The sequence below is a fragment of the Takifugu flavidus genome, chromosome 11 (genome assembly GCF_003711565.1).
Source record: "Takifugu flavidus isolate HTHZ2018 chromosome 11, ASM371156v2, whole genome shotgun sequence".
Classification (NCBI taxonomy): domain Eukaryota; kingdom Metazoa; phylum Chordata; class Actinopteri; order Tetraodontiformes; family Tetraodontidae; genus Takifugu; species Takifugu flavidus.
In genome coordinates this window covers 4735873-4751562 of record NC_079530.1, presented here as the reverse complement: position 1 = coordinate 4751562, position 15690 = coordinate 4735873, and the positions used below count along the sequence as shown (strand labels likewise).

General features: G+C 42.6%; 1 protein-coding gene and 1 long non-coding RNA gene across 6 annotated transcripts in view; both read left to right on the top strand.

Moving 5' to 3' along the window:
* LOC130534091 (ryanodine receptor 2-like) overlaps nucleotides 1–11134 on the top strand; it is a 52026-nt gene extending 40892 nt beyond the window's left edge. For 4 of the 5 annotated variants that reach the window (XM_057047981.1, XM_057047980.1, XM_057047982.1 and 1 more), the window contains 10 exons: nucleotides 1642–1778; nucleotides 2238–2298; nucleotides 2657–2803; nucleotides 2959–3093; nucleotides 4015–4171; nucleotides 4309–4373; nucleotides 4683–4802; nucleotides 5142–5242; nucleotides 5737–5788; nucleotides 6354–11134. In XM_057047981.1, coding sequence (XP_056903961.1) covers nucleotides 1642–1778; nucleotides 2238–2298; nucleotides 2657–2803; nucleotides 2959–3093; nucleotides 4015–4171; nucleotides 4309–4373; nucleotides 4683–4802; nucleotides 5142–5242; nucleotides 5737–5788; nucleotides 6354–6449 — 1071 coding nt within the window. In that variant the 3' untranslated portion in view covers nucleotides 6450–11134. The remainder of the gene's footprint in view (nucleotides 1–1641; nucleotides 1779–2237; nucleotides 2299–2656; nucleotides 2804–2958; nucleotides 3094–4014; nucleotides 4172–4308; nucleotides 4374–4682; nucleotides 4803–5141; nucleotides 5243–5736; nucleotides 5789–6353) is intronic. The other variant, XM_057047983.1, reaches the window with a different exon arrangement.
* A 3397-nt stretch (nucleotides 11135–14531) lies between these two features.
* On the top strand, nucleotides 14532–15477 carry LOC130534092 (uncharacterized). The gene is made up of 2 exons (XR_008952794.1): nucleotides 14532–15012; nucleotides 15094–15477. It is a non-coding gene; the product is annotated as an uncharacterized LOC130534092 (long non-coding RNA).
* Nucleotides 15478–15690: the final 213 nt, after the last annotated feature.

The following is a 15690-nucleotide window of genomic DNA, read 5'->3' as shown; positions in this document are numbered from 1 at the left end:
TATAATATATACATATTATAGGCATTATAAGCATATATACATAAATATAGAATAAATTAGAAATAAAATTACAACACGAACATTACACAGTTATTGTTATTGGCTGGGTTTGGATGAGTTATATAGTCTGATGGCGGACGGCAGGAATGACTTCCTGTACCGTTCCTTAGAGCAGCGAGGCTGCAGGAGTCTGCTGCTGAAGCTGCTTCTCAGTTTTTCCACTGTGTTATGGAGGGGGTGGGAGGGATTGTCCATGATTGTCCGCAGTTTCAACACCATCCTGTCCCTCACCACCTCGTCCAATTTATCAAGTCTACAGCCAACAACAGACCCTGCCTTTTTGATGAGTTTGTTGAGTCTGTTAGCATCCTTTGCTTTAATGCCTGTACTGCAGCAAAGAAGATTCTGCTAGCCATGACAGACTGGTAGAACATGTGGAGCATCCTGCTGCAAACACTGAAGGACCTGAGTCTCCTGAGGAAATAGAGTCTGCTCATGGCCTTCTTGTAAACAGCATCGGTGTTTGTGGACCACTCCAGTTTATTGTCCAGCTGGACACCCAGGAACCTGTAAGATGGGACTATTTCCACATCTTTCCCACTAATGCAGACTGGGGAGGGTAGGGACTTGCTTTTTCTGAAGTCCACCACCATCTCCTTCGTCTTGGTCACGTTGAGCTGCAGAAGGTTCTCCCTGCTCCACCTGACAAAACTCTCCACAAGGTCCCTGTATTCATCCTCCTGTCCATTCTCCACACACCCGACTATGACTGTGTCATCCGAGTACTTCTGGAGATGACATGTCTCAGAGTGGTACTGGAAGTCAGCTGTGTAGGTGGTGAACAGGAATGGGGAGAGCACAGTTTCTTGAGGAGCTCCTGTGTTGCTCATCAGGGGGTCGGACACACAGCTCCGCAGTCTCACAAACAAGATTGCCCATGTTAACAGTTTTGCGCCTTTGTGATTAAGTGACAGTAAACTACTGGTACATTAAATTCAACGAACCATTTAAAGACGGTCGTATTCAGTTACCACAGCTGGTTTTATTGTCTCCTGATGTGCATCTCTTTCAAATTCCTTACACAGCTTCCTTCTTTTGTTCTGGCTCTTAGATAAATAACAGTTGGTCTTGGCTGATCACTGATAATAAAAAGGATTCTGATAATGATTGTCACTAAAATTAATATTGTGGTGAGCCCATAATGAATGAAAGATAATATTTCCTCTGATCCAGTGTTAAAAAGGGATTTCAGGTTTAGTTCTGAAGGCAATAGGAGCTGTAAGTTCACTCTGGGGTGGTCACTTCTCCTCACATGATTACTGACATTTAAAGCTCTGCACTGTATTGTACAAGAGCCTGCAGTAAAACAGAGCTTCAGTACTTTTAAACAATTCTAGTAATTGACTTTACACTTTAGAGGGTGGAGATATTACCTGCTGTATGTTTAAATGTATAGAAATGCAGTAAAAGTATGCGTCAGGCTCTAGCTTCATATAATTACCGGTAAACATTTTTGACAAATAAGTTTCCTCAAACATCAGCATCGCAGAGAAGACAAAGTCTGCATCTGTCTTTTGATCAAATACAATTTTACCGCAAATGTAATGAAAAGATAAATATGAATGTTGTTTTTGCTGTCAGGTGATGGACAAATATGGTGAATTATACGGCTGTGAGAAGATCAGTAACCTTTTGGGTCTGGACCAAGCTGCCTTAGACTGCAGCTCAGAGAGAAAAGGCAGGAAGAGGCTCAGAAAGAATACTGCCTGGAGCCATGTGTGAGTAGGACAAATACCCATATACTCCACATACTTACACACATTTAGACAACACAAACACGCTGTCCTTTTCAAATGGACTGAAATTCTGGCAGAGTCAAAGCATAAAAGAGGTCTGTTCTCATGATTGTTTGTGATGGCATGCCTGGAGGAGAGTTTCAACATATCTCTGTGGACCTAAACTGCTAGTAATATGGAAAAATGATCCACATGATGAACCACTGAGACCATACGTGCTCCTTACAGCTGTTTTATAGGTTTATATGTTTTGAATTATGATTGTGCTTTTTAGTGAGCAGGACAGAAACAGACAGAAGACGTCCCAAAAACGTTTTCTACTGACAAGACAGAACATTCAGAGGAGAAGCAGTAGAAGAGGCTCTGTAGCCTCTGGATAGAGGGGTGAACATTTTCCAAGGATCTTCAGTATATGTGCTGATACGTTGAACTGTATTTCAGATTCAGCTCTGTTGACATGAAGTACCAGCTGTGGAAAACAGGAGTTGTGTTCACCGATAATGTAAGTTTGTGATGTTTGGTCAGGCTTGCTTTTTTTCTCCTACAGAGATTAAGATCAAGGTTTCACTTCCTGAAATTTATGTTAACAAACCGTATATGATGAAGAGCTTGAGCACAGTGTGTCAGAGAATTTAGGACTTTTTCCTCATTTGTTCAATCTCCTATTGTGCTTTTTTTTATCCACACAGTTTGACAGTAGCAGTATCCCGAGATTCTGCCTTATCTAAAATACTTTGTTTATCTGTCCTGCTGATGTATACTCTGTGTGTGTGTGTGTGTGTGTGTGTGTGTGTGTGTGCGTGCATGTGTGTGTGTGTGTGTGTATGTCTGCGAATGTATGTATGCATGTGCGCTCCCAGTCCTTCCTGTATCTGGCTTGGTACATGATCTTGTCAGGTCTGGGTCACTATAACAACTTCTTCTTTGCTGCTCACCTTTTGGACATTGCCATGGGGTTCAAGACACTTCGTACCATCCTGTCCTCTGTCACCCACAATGGGAAACAGGTGGGCAGAGTGTGTGTCTGTTTGTGTGTGTGTGTTTTGGTACTATTTTTATATTATTATATTTGTCTTATAACTGGCTACGGTATACTCTTATTTTAAGGCTTTTATTCAGAATCATGAGAAGATATCTCCCACCTTTTTTAATAACATTCTAGTTGGTCCTGACTGTGGGGCTGTTGGCTGTGGTTGTGTACCTCTACACTGTTCTGGCCTTTAACTTCTTCAGAAAGTTTTACAACAAGAGCGAAGACGAGGACACTCAAGACATGAAGTGCAATGACATGTTTACGGTACCTTTTCACAATGAAACACACACACACACACACACACACACATTTAAGGGGAGGGAGTGAGCCGCTGGGCTGTGTTGAGTTCTTCTGCAAACTCTGCCACACACCTTATTTCTACCTGCTTGGATTGAGAGGGGTTCAGACAGATTCTGACAGTGATCCCTATTGTTGGAGTTAGCGTTGCCTCCTAGTTCTCCCCCACTTTTCATTAAAATGATGGACAGCCCCTCAAGCTTTACAATTGTTCTTTGTTTGGATTTTCATGATATTAACACCCCCACCCCCTGCCTGGTTCGAGCAGACTCCGCTCTGACTCCGCCAAGCTCCTGATTGTGAAGCAGCAGCCTTTGAATAAAATGTCACCAGCATAGGAGGCTGTCGGCCCTTCACTTGCACTCTCTATTCAGAAACAATTACGAGCAACCTCTTCTGCAGCGTTAGAGCAAACAGTCTTTCAGGAGAGAATATCTGCCTGTCACACACTCTGATAAGCAGCTTTCGGTAAATTAAGCAAAAGTAATTGTGATTCATTGACACTGACTGACTGAAGAAGCTACTTCGTTCAAAAAAGGCTTTTAAATAACAGGTTTAAAGTCAGCTGTTCCATCACGACAGATACCTGGAAATAATATCTGTGGTGAAGAATGGGGCTCTGGCTGCATAGAGTGCACAGAAAGGTTGTTCGTGTTCATTTTTAAAATTTCCATCTATTGGAGACGGATATAAAAACACATTAAGTTAATAACTTTTCTTCCTGCAGTTTGATATCTTCCAACTGGAAACATCCTCTGAGTGTGAAACTGAAATCCTCTTAGATTCTTCGTGCTTTCTCCATTATCCTGTCACCTTTCTTGAGGACATGAGAGTAGAATACCTCTGCCTGTATGTGCAGTATGAAACATGAAATATCTTTTCTTTTAGTGTTACATGTTCCACATGTACGTTGGAGTTCGTGCAGGCGGGGGAATCGGGGATGAGATCGAGGACCCTGCTGGAGATGAGTTTGAGGTGGAACGCATCGTCTTTGACATCACATTTTTCTTCTTTGTCATTGTAATCCTGCTGGCCATCATCCAGGGTGAGGTTCGCTGTTTATTTCAGGGCTCTGTTTCAGAACCCGTGTAACACATTTTTTCCCAGACACACTCTGCTCACCTTGCTCAACTAAGTTTTGCAGCAGCAGACACTCAGGAGCACCACTGTAATCTCTTTTAGGCCTGATAATCGATGCCTTTGGAGAGCTGCGTGACCAGCAAGAGCAGGTGAAAGAAGATATGGAAGTGAGTCTGGCAGAGACTGACCCTGAGTCTGCTCATCACATGGTTTATCACTATTATAAATTAGCAGAAAATATTTGGTAAAAGCTCCTGTTTCAGCTTATCTCTGACAGGACATCTAACTTTTATTGCTTTGAGTCAATCATTTCATCCTCATGGTTGATATATGTCAATCAAGCCATTTGCGTGCGCGGGTACGTGGCGTGCGGATGCAAGGTTGCACAGCGTTGTGTCAGATTTAGAGGAAAAACAGATAAATGTTAATTCAGCTGGAATTTAGTGTGTGTGAAAAGATTATCCTGTGTGCACAAGATTACCTGGACACATTTGGCTGCATCACCTGAACCTATTGTGCTGACAGACTTAATGAGCAGCGGCTCTGACCTTGTTTTGCTTTTACGCATGAACCCCTCAGCTGTGCAGCTCTGGCAGGTATGAACAGAACTCGTAAGGAGGTGAAACACTTTGCATTAGTCAAAGTCATTGCTTTGTTTCCTGTATGTTAGCTGGCTGCCTCCCAGTATAAATTTTCTGTTGACTTTGCTGGAAAAAACTTAACCGTCACTTTGAGGTATTTATAACATATAAATAGGTCCAATACCAACAATTAAACAGGAAGATTTTGTTTCACTGTTATGTCCAACTTGCAGAAGCTTCATGTATCAACAAAATGAAGTCAACACAATCAACTATGGACCAGATTCTCTTATGTAAAAATCTCTCTGATTATCTGGACTGATAAACCTGTTTGTTTCATCTCTCCTCCTGCAGACCAAATGTTTTATATGTGGAATAGGAAACGAATATTTTGACAAGGTCCCACATGGTTTTGAGACACACACCCTTCAGGAGCACAACTTGGCCAACTACCTGTGAGTATACTCTCCTCATCATAGTTAAACTTCATGGTTATTTCTTGTTTCACACTATCAGGATAACATGATATCCACACCTTTTACACACAGGGCTTCTCCTAACTTTTTAAATAATACCCATACATTGGTCTTGCAACATATTGGGAAATAAGTGTAATAAAACAGGTTTCCAGCAGCTCTGATTGAAAAAGATAAAGTTCTGGCAGCCACATACTGCAGCAGACATGAGGAGATTGAAGCCTTTCATTGTGAGCTCCATCCAAACATATTCCTATAAACATTAAGCAGAATGGAAACTAAAGCAGAAACACAACAGGAGCTGTTTGGTTTTGCATTTGTGATGAAAATCCTCAGTATTTGTAATCTCTTGCCTCTGAGGGAATTTATCCACCATCACCACAGTCACACGTTGGCCCACAAATGATCTCTCTTTACATGGAAACTGCACACATTCGGTAGGTGACATGCGTTCCAATTTTGTATTCTTGCAGATTCTTTTTGATGTACCTGATTAACAAGGATGAGACTGAATACACTGGGCAGGTAGGCTGTTCCATTATCACCCGATTAAGCTCTTTTCCATGTACACCTCCAGTGCGTCTGGTTGACCATTGAATCCCAGAATTAGCTGTGCTGATGACAAAACTCTATTCTAACCTTTTCCAGTTAGACAGAACATGTATTCAGTCCTTCAAAAATCAGATCGGTCCCGACAGACACATTATGATGATAACTGTGCCAGCCAGACCCCTGATTATACTTACCCATTTCACTCAGAAAACATCCCATGTGGATGATTCAGGTTGAAGCAATCAAGTGTTTAAGGCCTTGTCTTTATTTAGTGAAATTTTTTTTACATTTTATCAGAGCGACACCATTTTCCTCCCCCGCGTCTGTAGCCTGCAAAAACAGCTCAAAATACACTTTCATTTTTTTGAAAATGTCTTTTAGAATTTCTCCAATTTCATTTCTACTTTTTTTTTTTAAATCATCGAGGCAAAAGGGATGCAGCCTGAAAAACTAAATGTACTTTATTTAGAACAGGTGTAGCTTCTAGCTTTATTTAATGTTTTGTTAACATTTGTGACATTCTTCTCATCTTTCCCAGGAATCCTATGTTTGGAAAATGTACCAGGAACGTTCCTGGGAGTTCTTTCCAGTGGGAGACTGTTTCCGAAAGCAGTACGAAGATCAGCTGGGATGATGGGAATGCAGAAGATTTAATTACCTTTAATGTGCCACGTCATTGATACCGACCTCACCTTCATGTATTCACACCTTAGAAGCTGATCCAGTTACTCCTGAAAGACGGAGCACTTGTTTTTTTAATACATATATTTGTGTCTTTTGTCCTATAACTCTTCCACATCCTGCTGACTGGATGCTTCTGTTCCAGTAAACAGACTTTCTCACCTTTTTGAGACCCTCTTGCATCTTTGTCGCTGTCCTGCTCATCTTTCTGGTCCTCTTCCTCCTGCCTCTGTAGCCTTCTGTCTCCTGTTACACCATCTGAATATAGATGAAATATTAGGACCCCTGCTGTTGGCAACAGGATGTCTTTGGGGAATTCTCAGGTATAATTCAGTGATGGTAGCGTGGCAGGAAGGTGCTGTGATGGTAGCGTGGCAGGAAGGTACCTGCAGAATGGAAGCAGCCACGTACTGGTGCAAACACAGACCTAAAAGAACTTTGCTGCTGGTATGTTTGCCTCCTGCTTTTTGCTTGTTTTTAGGTATTTAAGCTTCTGGTCAGCTCCCTGATCAATTCCTAAAGATTGCTGTGCATGTGTGTGCACGCTCAACACCCATTCTTAAATTTCCAATTCTTTTGCTCTGCCCAATGCTGTTTCCTGGTGCATTTGTGAGATACTGAGCTTTAAATGTGCAGCTCCAACCTCTTCATTTTCCAAAGTCCTGATTCATATCATGCAGATGGAGATGCAGCACAGACGCTCCGACACTTGTGAACTTCACGTTGGCTTGCTTGTGTCTTTTTAAACCGAAGGAAAAAGCCCAGATGGAGCAGCAACCCAGTGTCTCAGAATACTTTTGGGTTCATGCTATTACTACAGAATAATACTAAGAACATCATAACCATTCATGAGGATCAGAGCTGATATCTCTGGAGCGCTCAGGGTCTGAAGGCCAGTCCAGTAGTTGCCATGTCAACCTTGGCCCAGAGGTTGTACGACAGTGGGTGAAAATCTCATCATTTGCTCTATAAGAATAAATCCTGTGTCAACATCGAGCTCCTCTGCACTTTCATCACAGTAGTACAGTGGATGCTGACCACACTTTCACAGCTCGACCCAAACGTAGAATAGCATCTCTGCTATAGATCTCCTGCGGTTAGCGGCTCTGGAGGGTGTATACATGTTGCAGCATGAATGTTTTTATTTGTATTATTCATTCTGTTTTCTGCTTCTGGAATTTGTTCTGGGTCGTGTCGTACTAACACTGAATAATTTGTACCCACAGGAAGGATTTTCTGTGTCTGTCACTTTCTCTGGTCTGTGCATCTCTTGCGCTACACTGATGTAATATTAAGCTCTAGACTCAGCTTGTGTATTTTGTTGGCTGCATGAAAACACTCACGGTGATGGTGGGATGATAGAAATGTCTGTAGGACATTTGACACATGAACCAAACATATGCATGAATGATGGGCTGGAGTTGTGGGTGATGGTCAATCCATCACTCAGTCCATGTAGCTGTTAGCTTTAGCATCAAGCCAGGAGGCTCTGTTGGGAGGGGCGGGGTTCCTGGGTGGCACAGAGCAGCTGTGTATGTGCCGAAGACGTCATTATTATGGATCATGTGTAAGGTGGCACGCGTGCACATCACACTGAATAGTGCCTCAGACACTTGAAATTGTCGGCAAGATAATATGAGCTGTAAATCAATAAAAGATGACAGGAGAAGAGAGCAGCTGTTGCTTTTCTCTTGAGGCCACAGGTCCTAAATGAAATAGCAGTCCTTTTTTGTACCAGCTCTGGTTCTGCTCAGTTTTTCACTGCAGATTCTTTTTTCTTGCTTTTGTGATTTCAAATAAGTTGGCTGTTGTATTGTTGTAAACCCAAACATCCCACCTGGTTTTATTCTATAAATGATTAATTTCAGCTGCAGTATCTGTTTACAGCCCTTCTCCCCTTTGAGATTGCATTAAGAATAAAGCAAACGGACCACTGTCGTCCTCAGGTGCTCCAAAACTGCTCATTTATTTTTCTCACCTTCTCAGACCTGGACTCAGTCAGGTGCATCTCATCACATTTCAATCTTCTCTGTCTGTCTTAAATTGGTCAGAAATGGGCTAATTGGGTTGTATTGCTGATTCATCATTTCCACTGATGCAGTGCTGGTTCTTTATGCTCCTCTAGTTCATTATTTCTTTCTTATCTCTTTAATTTAATGTCAGGATGGTTCTTATCTTGCTATGCATGTAGGAGGAGGAAGGCTTCATCTATTGGAGCTGCTAACCTCAGGATGAAACTTCATCCCTATAGATGACACCTACACCTACCGTCCATGCATTTTTAATGCATAATGAGTCCAGCGGACCTGGGGAAGAGGCAGGGATACGGAGAGGGGAACACCCTCAGGAAGTGTGCCACTGAGGAGCTGCAGCACTAAAATAGATGCTTTAATTAAGATCCTCTTGTAAGGAGCCAAGTGGCCTTGGGAAACGTGGATTGTGATAGGGTGATTCTCAGTTTTGACATGTGCCATCTCATTACAACTCTAATTTCATGTAGAGCAACTGTTTTCAAATGAACAAGCATCACTGGTGACGAAAATGGGACAGAAGAAATTACCATTTAGATTGGACTGCTCCATGCCAGGAAAAAGCCAATTACTCAATGAGTGTTTGGTTTGTAGGGAAAGGCAACAACCGAGTGTTTCCATTGGAGCACTTTGATTCCTGTGTCACACCGACAACATCATCTTTACCCAAATCTTCACATAAAAGAGCCCCTGGAAGGAGACAGAAGCTGCTTTGATAGCTGACTGTGGTGCTCCAGCTCTCAGTCAGCCTGAGGACATTTCCCAGCCAGGTGGAATTATGTGCATTTAGAGAGATCCAGTCTGAAGGGAAGGTGTTTATGGGGGAATGATTTGGCTTCATATCTGCACCTGGATTTCTTTGTTGCACCGGAAGGGTGAGATTAGCCTGAAGCAAAAAGAGAAAGAACATCAATATTGTTTCATTATTATTGTGTTCACTTTCTGAAGTCTCTAAGCTAGTGTCTCAAGTCTGGCTTACTTTTAAAGGAGACTCATAAAATGTTTGTAGTCACAGCTGTGGAGACCTCTGCCTCTTTAGCTGGTGTGTGTGTGTGTGTGTGTGTGTGTGTGTGTGTGTGTGTGCGTAAACTGCATTTCAGGTTTCTGCTTACACACTAATTAATACTGTATATCGCCATCAGTGTGTATTGAATTTTCCATCATTTTCAAATATGACCCATATTCAAAATCAATGCATTTTGCTGTCAGGCATGTTGATGAACAAGCTCATGTTTCAGCAGTAGTTTCATTATTAAACATTTGTGTTACTTGGTTGGTTTTCTGGTATCTGAAAGGTGGGGAGTTAATCATGGAAAAACACCTCGCTGCTTATATGAACAACTTGTGTTATTGAAGCAGGTGCCATTATTATACCATTATACTGTAAATGGGGGAGCAGTGGTGGGTTCACACACAGCTCGAGCTTGCGTGTATGTATTTTGTACTGATGGTGACCTCTGGTGGGTGTGTGACCTGTCCAGGGTGTGAGCCTGCCGGGGTAGACCCCCTTCACCCTCTGACCCTGACTCTTTGGTTCTAATGTGTCCCTACAGCTCACAGACAGCCCTCCACCTCAGTGTTTTCAATATTTTAGTATGCACGCTCATGATAATTCTTGCCGACAATTTCAAGTGTCTGAGGCACTATTCGGTGTGGTGCAGTGGGCCAGATGTTGGGGCATGCATGGACCAGTGTGGAGCGTCTCAATACTACCTGGATTGACCCCCAAGTGACACAGATAGGACCAAGGTCACATAGCAGGTTTAATTCTCCCTTTCTAGCTGCTCTTATTTTAGGCCTGTTCTTTTTTCTTTTTTTTTAAATAATTATGTAGCTATAAAAGGGTCTTCCAATTTTCAGTTAGTGACTCAGTATCTCGGTAAATCCATGGAATTCTTTCTAAAGAATTTATAGAACTGGGCAGAGTTCCTTATGAGGTTTAGTTTTTATTATTAAGACTTTGGCTGAGGAGACGTCAGAGGTTCTGAAAGGCAACCATGTGGAGACCTGTATGAAGGACGACTAAACTCCTTTTGTTCTGCTGCCACCTCTGGAAGAATAGACTGAGACTGATCTGTAATAAATTCTTGTCTTTTTTTGAGTCTGAGCTCTAATCTGTGATTCAGAGATGTTAGTGTCACAAAGAAGCTGTGACAGCATTGACATCTGACACAAACTGACTTTGTGCTTTCTTCCTGTGTGTTTGGCTTGTTTCCACATGTGTGACATCATCACTTTAACACACTGAACCGGAGTCAGAATTCCAGTCTCTCTCAGCTGTCCTGAAATCAAAAATCTGGATGTTTTCTTCTTTAAACTACAAAAATAAAAGCCGGGATTGAGAGACTGAAAAACACTTATTGATGAAGAGTCACCCAATTTTAAATGTGTTTATAAAATCTTCATTATAAAAGCAGCCATCAGTCCTGTTTGGTGGTATAAATTATTCATAATATTTAATTATTTGGCTTCCAGGAGCATATTTGCTGCACCTCATTTTCTGTTTATGGAGATTATCCATGAATCTGAACTCAACCCTTTTCTGCCCTTTCCTCATCACCTCCTTCCATTAAATGTGCGCACATGTCAGCGCCCACCAACAGGCAAACCTGCCTTCTCTGATTCTTTCTTTTTGTGCAAATGTGACAAAAACCAGTTCAATGTGTGCATCGTCGGCCATGCTTAACTCTGAATCCCCCCTATTTCATTTTCCCCATTTCAGGTGACTGGTTCCAGTCTGCTACTGCATCTGGAACTGAGCTAGAGGGAGAGAGGGATAGCTGACTAACTTACATTTTTTAGCTAAAGCTGTCCTACTGTAACACATATAAGTTTGTAATCTGTTCTGGAGGAATCAGTTGAGGGTGAAACTGAAAAAAAGAAGCTGATTAAATGTTGTTTTCATCCACAAGATTCTTTTCAGGGACATTGTGTCAGAGACATTTAGTAGCTAAGATCAGAATGTTTCCCCTGAAAACTGGAGCTGCTAACTCATCCTGTCAGTTGGTCAGGATCCTCCACCACACTGATGAGGAGTGAAGCCCTGCCTGCAGACAGACAGACAGATAGCTAGATGGGGGGATGTGTGTGTGAGCGCGTGTGTGTGTATGTGTGTTTCAGACAGATAGCCTCGACTCCAGCAGTCAGTGAATACATCAAGTTAAAATGCCGGGACGCCTCTCCCCTTTAATCCCCTGGCTTCATAAATTAGGACAGACATGGAGAAGAGCCAAATGGCAAATTTGTATTCTGCCTGTCTCCTTTTTCTCTCTGCTGAATGTCATCTGATGCTGTATTTGGTGTCAGACATATGCTGGTTTTTCAGTCTACAGCAGAGGACGAATGAAGATGGAGAGGAGACTCCACCAGACTGAGTAAATAAAGTGGTTTCAGCTCATCCTGAGGCCACTAATGTCCATGTGAGACTCAAGGATCCATGTCTCTGTTAGCACTTCATTCAGACCCACACCCCCACTGTTGGTCAACAATTCCCTTTCTTACTCCCAAACTTCACCCCCTCTTGTCTGGATCCTTTTGTTCAGTGTAAATCAGCCTCCCACGGACAGACTGGTCTGCTTATTGGAAAACTTCAATTACCTTGACTGCTGATCGATGGCTCATATCCTATCAGCCATTCTGGATCCCTATTGTTCATGTATCTCCCTCTATTAGCCTTTGCTGAGGGTTCACCCTTTTAGAAGCTGCAGTGTTGTGTGTTGATTACAATTGGGATCAGAAGAAGGCAGCAATGTTTGGATGCATCTGTTCATGTCTGAGTACCAACACAAGCTTCTTTTAACAGTATTTTCTCTTGACTCAGACATGTAGGGGTGCACAGGACCCCAAACTTTCTGATTTTAGCTAATTGAATTGTTAGCCTGTCAGCAGAAATGGCATGATTATGATTGGCATGGAGGAGGATGAGAATTTAACTGCTAGTCGTTGCAGTAATTGTTTCCTCACCCGGCTCAATTAAGATGGAGGGTCGCAGCTCAAGTCTCTGTACGACGATATAATATAATAATAACAAGCACAAACATCCCCAAAGGCTTCAGCAACAACAACAAACACACGCACAGTGTATTCTCACTGAGGTTTTTAAGCCAGGTGTTTACAGATGAGAGGGATGCGTTTCATTATCACGAGGAGCAGATTAATTCTTTCAAATTTTATCCCAACATAAACATTTGCTCTCTTTTTTTAAAGTGCTGCATCGTGAGGACGTCCAGTCACAAGAGCAGACTTGACAGTTGTTAAAGACCAGAATTCATGATAAATGAGCAACAGCTTGGAAACACCTTACTGTTGAAGAGGAAGTTTCTGCTGCTCATTTCTCAGTTTCAACCTTCTCCAGTAGGATTGTTGGCAGTTGACTCAGTTAAACAGTTTGGAAGTTCTTTAGCGTTACATCGCTCCATCCACGATCCCATAATTGGTGTGATCCCAGGTGTGAGAGTCGTGTGTTTGAACACACGTGTGCACGTGGCGTGATGCGCTGTCAGGGTTCCAGAAGGTTTCCTCCACTTCATTGAGACATCAGATGGTCTCATTGATGCTTCCAGCTGCCTGTCAGACCATGTTGAATCATTTTCGAGGCTCTGCCACATTCAGACTGCAGCTCCTGATATGTTCCTCCAGTTTTTTCACTTTATGGGTTGTCTTTTGTCATTTGATCGGTTTGAGCCGATTTGAGGGTCATCAGTTTGGGTGCAGATTTCTCTACTGAGACTAGTTTATATCTTGTGTCTTTGCTAATGAGCTAACTTGAATTTGATTAATTGTTTTTTTAGAATAATTCAGGCTGCTGCCAGAAGCCTTCTCGTCCATGGCCTTAAGAATCACTTACGGGGAAGGAGCCAGAAAAGATGTGGCACCTTCACCTCACACTACAGCCCTCAACTTCAGAGACAGGAAGTGAATACATTGTTCTGTGAGAATATCCCAAAAGTCCTGTGGTTTTCCCTTTTTCACTCAGCCGTCTCTCAGTTTATTAGCAGAGGACGGTGATGAATAGCCCGTCAGTTTTAATACCCTCAGATGGTGATGATGTTATGACTGTGTTCAGTAACTGGAATCGACCCCTCAGCTCAGTTTTGACACGTCGTTCCACATCTGCAGCTCATGGTGCCTTCACGTGGCGTCTGTTGAATTATTTATCAGGGAAATGTGTGTAAAAGTGTCCCCGCTCGTGTTACCCAAGGCTTTTTGTGTTTTATAAATGTATGAATATACAGCTTTGGTGGTCTTGTTGCTTTTATCTTAAAAACAGGATCATCCAGTCGGCTGTTCAGGCCATTAAACCCAAATTCATTTTATGCATTTAGTCTCCCTTGATCAGAGCAAAGCTTTGACCTATGGGGCTCCACGGCTGGTGCCCGCCAACCTCTGCTGGACCCAGAGTCCACGTTTGGCCCCGACCTGAAGTACCGTTAGGACGTTTGCAGGAGGTAAAGACTGATGAAGGGAAGTAACACAGCACTGGCGACTCCCGTGTTTCTTCTCTCATAGCACAACTGTTGATGGGGCCACGTTTCTGTTCCAGGGTGGTTCTGCTCTCTGCTCTCAGAATGCTGGTCTACTTGTGGTTCCCAGAGTCTCTAGGAGTAGAATGGGGGGCCGAGCATCAGGCTAGCTATCAGGCCCCCCTGCTATGGAACCAGCTCCCTGTCCAGGTACGGGAGGCTGACTCCATCTCTACTTTTACGATTAGGCTTTAAACCTACCTCTTTGAAAAAGCTTATTGTTACTAATTCTGTAGTTCCAGTTATTATCATAGACAGACAAATTATAATACTTAGGGGGTCGTCTAATCGTTAGGTTAACATTTTAGTTATGCTGTTATAGGCCAAGGCTGCCGGGGTCCAGAAACATGATCACCTGACAGGCCTCTGTCACCCCACTGGGTCATGGTTTCCTCTCCTCTCCTCTCCTCTCCTCTCCTCTCCTCTCCTCTTCTACCTATTCTATCCTCTACCTGTCCTCCCCCTTCTCCTCTCTCTCTGCCCAGCCGGCCATCAGCAGGAGGGTCTCCCTACATGAGCCTGGTCCTGCTCAAGGTTTCTTCCTGGTAAAGGGGGGTTTTTCCTTGCCACTGTTGCTTGTCTGGGGTTAGGCCCTGGGATTCTGGAAAGTGCCTTGAAACAATTTTGATTGTAAAAGACGCTATATAAATAAAGATTGATTTGATTTTGATTTGATTATGTGTACTTGTGAGCATTGCTTCTATCAAAGACACATTGGTGTTTGTAATTATGATGGAAATCTCCTTGGACACACAGGATGAGTCGTGACTGTAATTACATGTTTGTAATTAATACAGCTGCTCCCAATGAAGAACTTCTTTAATAGCAGGAAAAGTAAATAGAGAAGAAGAGTTTTTTTTATTCATCAGCAATCTTTCCAGTAATAATGGAAGAATAGCAAAGGATGAAGCTGTTCTTGGAGCCACATGGATGAGATGAGAAGGGATCAACTTCAATTTCGACTGTAATTTGAAAACTCTAAATTCATGTAAATGCTTCCAATGTAGATGCTGCAAAACTTTGTTTTTGTCATTATTTTCTGCAGAACGAAAGCTGAAATGGGGATTTCTCCTGGATTCCTCCCAGACTCTCTACTGCAACTTAGACTCTGTGTGTGTGTGTGTGTGTGTGTGTGTGTGTGTGTGTGTGTGTGTGTGTGTGTGCGCGCGCGCCTGAGATGACCTGTTACTGGTTCTCTCAGCATCTCCACAGCCTGATTGACTGAGTGAATACATGAATTCTTTATTGAGTCACTCTTTTAATTCATACTAACAAAGCAAATATAAATGTCTAGAAATTCCCAAAAGCCGTATTTCTGTGTTTTATCGCTTGCTGTAGGTTACAGATTTAGATTTCCAGTCTTCAGGCAGACTGTTCCCACAGGATATATGTGTCTTCTGCTTATTAAATGTTCAATATTCTCAGATAATGTATATTGCCTGATTCTTTAGGCTCCCTTTCGAAACTATAACGTGTTTCTTTTCCTCCGTCATACGTTTGCTTGTTCCCCCTCACATGACCTGAAGAAGAACCTGGTGCAGACACCAGGCTGCAGCCTTAGACACTCCATCATAGGTCTGTCACAAGTCAGAGGGCTGATGTAGAACCGTGAGATGAGGCAGATGAAGAAAGCTTACACAGG